The following is an 8612-nucleotide window of genomic DNA, read 5'->3' as shown; positions in this document are numbered from 1 at the left end:
GTAGTGTAGAATACATAGATCTTTGAATACATCAAAGGTCTCTGATTTCTTTCCAATAAAATTTATCCAGGTATATCTAGAGAAATCATTTACAACAACATAGGCATACCTTTTTCCTCCTAAGCTTTCAGTTTGCATAGGTTCCATCAAATCCATGTGTAGAAGCTCAAGAACTCTGGTAGTGGTAAGATGCTGCAGCTTTGGATGTGGCTTCTTGGTTTGTTTTCCAATTTGAGATTCACCACAAATGCTTCCTTCTTCGATCTTGAGATTTGGCAAGCCCTTGATGGCTTCTTCAGGTATAGCTTTCTTCATGCTTCTTAGGTTTAGATGACCAAGTTTTTGGTGCCACAATTTTATTTCATCTTCTTTCGTGATTAAGCATGTCGACACATTTGCCTCTTCTTGGGGAACCCATAAGTAGCAGTTGTCTTTTGATCTGACGCCCCTCATCAAAATTTCACCCTCATCATTTGTAACCAAACATTCAGACTTGGTGAAGTTTACCTTCATCCCTTGGTCGCATAATTGACTGATGCTTATTAAATTTGCAGTCAATCCTTTTACTAACAACACATTGCTTAGTTTAGGCAAGCTATTACTGTTGAGCTCCCCTATACCAACAATTTCTCCTTTAGTACCATTACCACAAGTTACAAAACTAGTTGAGTAAGACTTTAAATCAACAAGAAATTTTTCAATTCCGGTCATGTGTCTTGAACAACCACTATCAAAATACCAGTCTTCCCTTGATGAAGCTCTAAGTGATGTGTGAGCAATCAGAGCAGTAATCTTCTTCTCAAGTTGAGTATCATCACTGGTCTTCACATTCTTACCTTTAGGTTTCCATTCTTGTTGAGTGGAGGCAGTTGTGGAAACTGGTTTAGGCTGATGATGCCTGTTAGGGTATCCAAACAATTTGTAACAAAAAGGTCTTATATGCCCTTTTCTGCCACAGTAGTGACATATCCAAGAGTGATGTTTTCTTTTGTTCTTTGACAAGGGATGCTGCTTATGATGTTGTAGCATCTGTTGAGGCATCTTTCGCTTATGAGTTTCTTTTGGATGCATGTACGTGAGATCTGGGCTGTAACCTTTGTGTTTGTTGACATTCTCATAACTAAGCCCAATATGTTTAGGCTTTAGAACATTTTTCTCTAAGATTTCTTCTAGTTGACCATCAGCTTTATGAAGTTTATCAAGATGATCATCATCTTTATACAACATGTCAGAGAATTTTCTCAAACGCCAAATGTCAGCATTTAATTTTTCAATGACTTCCTTAGCTTCATCAAGATCAGAGGATAGATAATTTACCTTCTTCTGGAGCTCATCCATCTTTGATATATTTTCAAATTTTTCTGTCTTCAATTGATTGATGGTTACCTTTTGTTTCTCAATGACTTTGCATATTTCTCCACTCTTGAGGCAGAGTTCTCTGTAAGAATCAGCAAGTTCTTCGTAGGTTACCTCTCCATCACAAGATTCTGTATCAGATGTAATAGTACCTGTTAAGACTGAGATATGTTTGGCAGTCACAGATGCTGTATCATCTTCTGAGTCATCATCATCAGACCAACTGACAGTTAGTCCTTTCTTCGTTCTTTTCTGATATGTTGGACATTCAGGTCTGATGTGACCATATCCCTCGCATTCGTGACATTGAATATTCTTGTTTAAGCTTGACCTTTCATCACTCTTAGGTTTTCCTTGATTCACAATGCTGCGCATAGTGCCTGGAGCATCATTCTTAGAATTTGGTCTGGGTCTTTTGTCCATTTGTTTTAGAACTTTGTTGAACTGTTTTCCCAGCAACTCCATAGCTTCAGAGATACTTTCATTAGATTCTTCATCCTCTTCTAGATCTTCTTCATCATTTTTGGATGAAAAAGCAATGCTCTTATTTTTCTTTTCACTTCTTCCATTTACAACACTTTCATAAGTTTGGAGTGATCCAACCAGTTCATCCAGCTTCATCTGAGATATGTTTTTGGCTTCTTCCATAGCTGTGACTTTCATATCAAATTTCTTTGGAAGAGATCTGAGCAATTTTCTTACTAACTTTTCTTCGGGAATTTTCTCCCCCAAAGCATCAAATTGATTATCATAATCTAGAATAGTCATATGAAAATCTTGAATTGTTTCCTCATCCTTCATACGTAAATTTTCAAACTGAGTAGTAAGGATCTGTAATTTGGACATTTTTACCTGAGGAGTACCTTCATGAACAGTTTCAAGAATCTTCCATGCTTCCTTGGCTGAGACACATTTTTTGATCAGTTTGAAAATGTGTTTGTCTACCCCATTGTATAATGCATATAATGCTTTTGAGTTTCCCAAAGCAAGCTCATCTTCTTCTTTAGACCAGTCCTCCTCAGCTTTTAGTTCAAGTGTTGGCTTTCCATCCTTGTCCATGACCACAGGGGGGTCCCATCCTTTCAGAACAGCTTTCCAAGTTTTGCTATCCATAGATTTTAGGAAAGCAATCATGCGTGATTTCCAATAATCATAGTTGGAGACACCAACTAGAAGTGGTGGTCTGCTTACAAGCCCTCCTTCTTTGTCCATGTTGCCAGACATTCTCCCTGGAGCTCACCCTATAACCAGAAAGGGTGTCTGCTCTGATGCCAATTGAAATCTGGCACGCAGTGAACACAATGCTGCACAGGATGCTATAGCATATGTTGCAGCAAGACAGTCGCAGAACACAGTAAATAAATAAATAAATTGCAGAACAATAAATAACGCAGATAATTGTTAACCCAGTTCAGTGCAACGTCACCTACTCTGGGGGATACCAATCCAGGAATGAATCCACTATAATAGCTCTAGTTCAAAGCCCTCGACCAACACCCGGTACTTGACTTATCACCTAGACACTACCCGTGCAATCCTACCTAAGAACCTCTTAGATAATGAGACCCCGTCCCAAATTCCCTCTAACAACACGTACCATGTTGCTGTCAATAATAACGATCAAGATGGAGACACTCTCCTAGAGACTAGACCACACTCTTGCTTAAAAGCTTATGAGTGAATCACACACACTAACTCCGTGCTTCAAAGCTTAGGAGTAGCTTACAATTAACAATAAAAACACAGTCCTAAACTTGCATCAGAGTGACACAAGAAAGGCTGACAAAAGACACAAACTCTAAACCTTAAAAATTCACACTTTGTAAAAACACGGTTTAGAATACATGAGTTGTAAAGGCTTGAGGCTTCACATATTTATAGTCTCCAATTGTCTTGATGTCCAAGTTAGGTCTTCAGACTTGTACAGCTGTGAGAATTGCGGCCCAACCCTAAATTAATTTCAAAAATATAATTTGTTTGTTTCATGTTGTACCAAACAAAAAAAAACGCCAAAAATATAATATAATTATATTTTTGTTTTAAATCACTTTCCTTTGACCGACTTCAATAAAACTTGCTGAGTAAGTCTCGTCTTGCCTAGACGCACGTGCCTGAATATATAATTGAAGCAAATCTTGACTCAGATTTGAAATAAAAATTCTGCACGAAAACAGAGCTTCAGTATGCTGTACTATAATGCTACAGCATCTCAGTTCAGCATCTGGCTGGTTGGCTTTTGCAAAATGTAGTCAATCAAAACACCAACACATATCATCATCAAAAACAATGAAAATAGCTTGCCCAGATCCATCACAAACCTTGAGCTTTACCCTAAACCTAAATAAAACAACAATAAATCTAAATAACTAAACAAAAAATGGAAAAACAAAACCAAAAACAAAAATATAACAAATAATCAAGACAACCTTGGAACCATTTCAAAAGGACGTTTTGTGCATGGCTTGCAATAAAATGCACCAGAGTCAGCAGAAACTATTCTAGCACAACTACATCCGGGATACCACCAATCCTCACCCTCGACCAATCCATCAACAGTAGCACCAACAACATAAATACCGTTTTCAACACTTTCAAGTAAATTAACTATGGAAATTTTGGGATAATTAACCAAAAAATCATCCTCAAAAGCTGGCTTAGGTTGAAACCCAAAAGCAGGAATGGAAGACAATGTTTCAACACCTTCAATAGGAAGACTGAAGAACAAAACATGCATTAATAAATGAAAATAAAAAAATTAGTATGAAAAATAGTAATTTAACACAAACCCATTCTTGAAAGAAATAGCTTCTGGTATTGAAGGATTAACATAAAACCTTGTGCTCAACACACCTTGAATAGCAACATTTCCTATAAACATAGACAAATAAACTTTAAGTTCTTTAATAAAATAAAGAACTCCAATCAAAGAAAACAAACAATAATTTTAAATAACCTCTAAAATTTCTAATTTTCGCAAACTGAACTATCATAAGAGGTAATCCATTATCACCACAGCCAAGCATCTTCTCAAGATCACCAACATCATCACCGGACATAATGCATTCACACTTTCCACTAAAATAATAATAAATATCAGAGATTAGCACAAAATTAAAAAACAACTCAATTTAACTAACATTTGGTGATAAATAACAAACTACAAACCTATAATCAGCCATCTCAAACACAATCATGGGAGTAATCTTTCCACAAAAAACATATTCCTTAGGAGGAGAAATACCAGTGATCAACCCAACAACATCTGCATATAATTTACAGAAAATATTTAACATCCACAAAACATATTTCACAAAAGTTATACCAATAATAACAAATCGTAAGACATACTAACCAACTAAAAACTCATGACCAGAAGTACGATTGCATATGTCTCGAATATTACTTAGTGACAATCCAAATCGATCTATACCATTATTTTCACAGCTTTGAACCTTTGTTTTCAACTGGAAGATAAGTTTATAGGGGTGTGGAGTTGTGCGGTAAAGACCAGATACCTTATGTACTTTGAAATAAAACAACCTATAGACATCACCTTCATTGAGTTTGAAACGAAACAAATTCAACAAATGGGGAGGAACAGTTGCATGAATCTTGTCACCCTATATAAAAATAAAACAACCAATAAACATACAAAAATGAAAAAGTAAGCTATCAGTAAAATATAAACACTAAAATTAAACATAGACATACCTTTTCATCAATAAGTACCATCTCAATTGAATTAAGTTGATTAGGTTTTGCGAAAGAATACAGATTCCACAAACGAAGAATTCGAACCTTGAATCGCCATGCCCGAACACCAGGACCAACAGAATCAAGAGTATCAAATGCTTTTTCCATAACTCAAAATTATTTGCTCAAGACACTTTACCCCTATATTAGTGAAACCAAATGAAAATGATGAAAATAACAAACTTGGTAGCTATATTTATACCCAAAATAAGGCAAAATAACCTAAAGCAAAACTTGAACAAAATTGATTACTTTTGTTTGTTCCCCATTAATGCTAGATATGTCAAACTCACCAAATCAACTCAAACAGTAAAAAAGAAGAAAATATCTATAAAATAAAGAGTAACCATGTAAAACGAAAACCATACAATTAATAAGTTAGGTGCCTTTCTAATCAATCCCATCAAACACAATAACACATAAAACTCAAAAATAAAAATTCAAACAAATTTTGTTTAAAAATTCAAACCACAAGATTCAATTAAGCAATGAAGTTAGCTTACACATCAATGTGATTAGAGGGAATCAAATATGCAAATCATATCACAAATTACTTAAAATAAAATTACTACATCACAAGAATACATAAAGTGAACACAAATTACTTGAAATAAAATTACACACAAATTATTATATCACATAAATAGATAAGTTCAATACAAAACACTTGAAATAAAATAAAACAGAAATAACTAAATATTTTACATAACCATAGAATCTTAGGATGAAAAAGTTAAGGCTTAATTAGTAAAATGGTCCCTTAAAGACATTTTTGGTTTCAGATTGGTCCCTTAAAGAAAAAAAGGTTCAAATAAGTCCCTTAAAGAAAAAAAAGTCCGAATAGGTCCCTTAAAGACATCTCTGTTAATCAGGTTGGTCCTTAAAAAGAGGTCTAAATAGGACCAAACTGATTAACGGAAATGTCTTTAAGGGACCTATCCGGGCTTTTTTTTCTTTAAGGGACCTATTTGGACCTTTTTTTCTTTAAGGGACCAATCTGAAACAAAAAATGTCTTTAAGGGACCATTTTATTAATTAATGAAATGGTCCAATGGATTCAGGAAATTATGAATTAATCATTCTTCATAGAAATACATAGTTATCAGCTTAAAAATGTATGGTGTGAACCAACATTCTTTTGGCTGATTTAGTTAGCCTGAAAATTATGATATCACCAGCTTTGGCTGAAATATTCTCCATAATCTGCCTCCAATCCTTAGATATATATTTCTCAAACTTATTCCTTTTGGCAGTAAGAATTCTGCAGTTAAACCATTCCCCATGTCTTTTAGTTTGCACAAGGATTGACCTTTGTTTTTTGTCCAAAGCATTCCTAACAACCTTTTTGGGAAAATGCTGTTGATTAAATTATAAACTTTAATTAGTAACAGACATAAATTTCTGAAAAATTAAACAAAGATAGACAAAAACATTACCAATACTTGAAGTTTGCCACTATTAGCAGCTGCAGCAGTAACCCTCATCTTCCACCCAAAAACACCATCCAATTTACAACTAAGGGGATCAATATCTCCAAGTTTTGCTCCAGTTTTACCTCTTATAGGATTTGACTCATTAAAATTTCTTTTGGATCCAGGAACCTTATCAATCAGTGGCTTTTTTGCATCAGATTTATCTTTAACACCACTTAAATTAACAAAATCATGCTTTTCATCAAAGGATTCATCATCACCAGAATCAACACTAATTATCTCCTTATTACCATGTTCAATCACCTTACCTAACACTTTCATCATAAAATCATTACTCTTGGAATTATAACTAAATAGAACTCTGGTTGGTTGAGAAAATGCAAATTCTTCAGAAACAACTTTTCCAGAAGTAAGATAGTTACACGAACGCGAAAGATGCAATGAGACCTCGACACAATGGACACCGGAGCTAATCCAATAACAATCATTCTTCTCAAGTTCAAACCTCCAAAGATTACAAAAATTAGCAGGTAATGGAATCCTTAACTACAAATAAAATTACCATAAATTAATACAGGAAAACGCATAAAACATAAATATTAAACCTGACATAAAAGTCAATTCATACCTCTTCTGGATCAACAACAGTCTCAAAACTTTTGTTCCAAATCTTTCTTTTTTCACTTCTTGTAAATCTGTGAACAATCAAACCCAAAAAATCTATAAATCCTATATAATAAAAAATAAATAAAGTGGGAAATATATTTTCAAATAGAAATATCAACTTCAAGTCCACAAAAAAAATAAGTACTTTATCTTTCAGAAAACAAACAATTACTTAAAAATCAACTTAAACCGAATATAAAATAGCAAGAACATTTAAACACATAACATGTAGAAAAAATAATACATGCAACAAACTGAAATAATTTCTCAATAATAATAAAAACAAAACTCGAAATTTTACCATAATCAAACAATAAAATACATAATGGGTCACAAAATTATCAAAAAACTAACAAAACACAACAAACCTTGTGATGGAAGAAGCCATTGACGAAGAAGAACTTCTGCAAACCCAAACCCACAATAAAATAATAAATGTTTATTGATATCTAATAAATAATGGACCGCTAATTGTGAAAAAAACCAAACAAACTCAAACCCACAAGAAGCCCAACAAAACAAAAACCAAACATTTTGTTATGTAATTTTTAATAAATAAAAAAAATCATATAAAAAAATATCTACAAAAAAAAAATCAATTTTAAAAGATAAACTAATAGAAAAAGACATTCAATTAAGTTTTCAACACTAAAACAACATTTCTATTGTAGTTGTTCCTTAAAACGATACTTATAAAAGCAAATATATTGATAAAACAATATAATTTTTACTATTTTTATGCTTCAAAATTCAATTCAGAATTTTTTTCTTGACCTCCAAGATATGTTTTTATGGAGAGAAGTTTTAAGAAAAATTTGAACAAATAAACTGATAAACAAAAAACAACAAATACTTCACATCATAATTAAAATGAAAACATGAACACTAAGATTTAAAAACGCACAATGTATTAAATGGAACTATATATGAACACACTTTATTTTATAATCAAACATAAGATAAGGGAATAAATTTAGAATGAATTAAGAAACAAAATTAAAAGCGATGATATACAAAACAATTTACGGCGTAAAAACTCAAGTATCATAATAAATAATAAACCACATGATCTTAGTATTTGAAAATATAGAAATGAGTGATCATACATTCCTTACGCTAGTCATTATTCTAGATTAAAATAACTTCTATAAAATAAACCCATTAAAAATTTAAAATATAATATCTCCCAATTCTACTCATTATAACCGGAAATAATTGGTCGAAGTACCTCATAATCAAATAGAATTTAAAAAAAAAAATTCAAAAAAAAAATTACTAAAATCATATTTTTTTGGTTTTTTTTTTTTGACAAAAAAGAAACTACCTAAAAAATTTGAAAAAATATTACATAAAAACTCAAGGTAATAAAGATATCTCCCATTGAGACACTTTGAAACATCTAAA

The 8612-nt window shown here is 32.6% G+C and overlaps 1 protein-coding gene across 1 annotated transcript; it reads right to left on the bottom strand.

Moving 5' to 3' along the window:
- Nucleotides 1-3605: 3605 nt before the first annotated feature.
- On the bottom strand, nucleotides 3606-5217 carry LOC123905281 (replication protein A 70 kDa DNA-binding subunit B-like). The gene is made up of 7 exons (XM_045954893.1): nucleotides 5068-5217; nucleotides 4709-4976; nucleotides 4522-4618; nucleotides 4310-4431; nucleotides 4143-4224; nucleotides 3783-4070; nucleotides 3606-3693 (listed from the first exon to the last, which is right to left on the bottom strand). The coding sequence occupies exons 1-7, from the start codon at nucleotides 5215-5217 to the stop codon at nucleotides 3606-3608; spliced, it is 1095 nt and encodes a 364-aa protein (XP_045810849.1).
- Nucleotides 5218-8612: the final 3395 nt, after the last annotated feature.

This window comes from Trifolium pratense, linkage group LG2 (genome assembly GCF_020283565.1).
Source record: "Trifolium pratense cultivar HEN17-A07 linkage group LG2, ARS_RC_1.1, whole genome shotgun sequence".
In the NCBI taxonomy this organism is placed as follows: Eukaryota; Viridiplantae; Streptophyta; class Magnoliopsida; order Fabales; family Fabaceae; genus Trifolium; species Trifolium pratense.
This window is presented reverse-complemented; position numbering and strand designations above follow the sequence as displayed.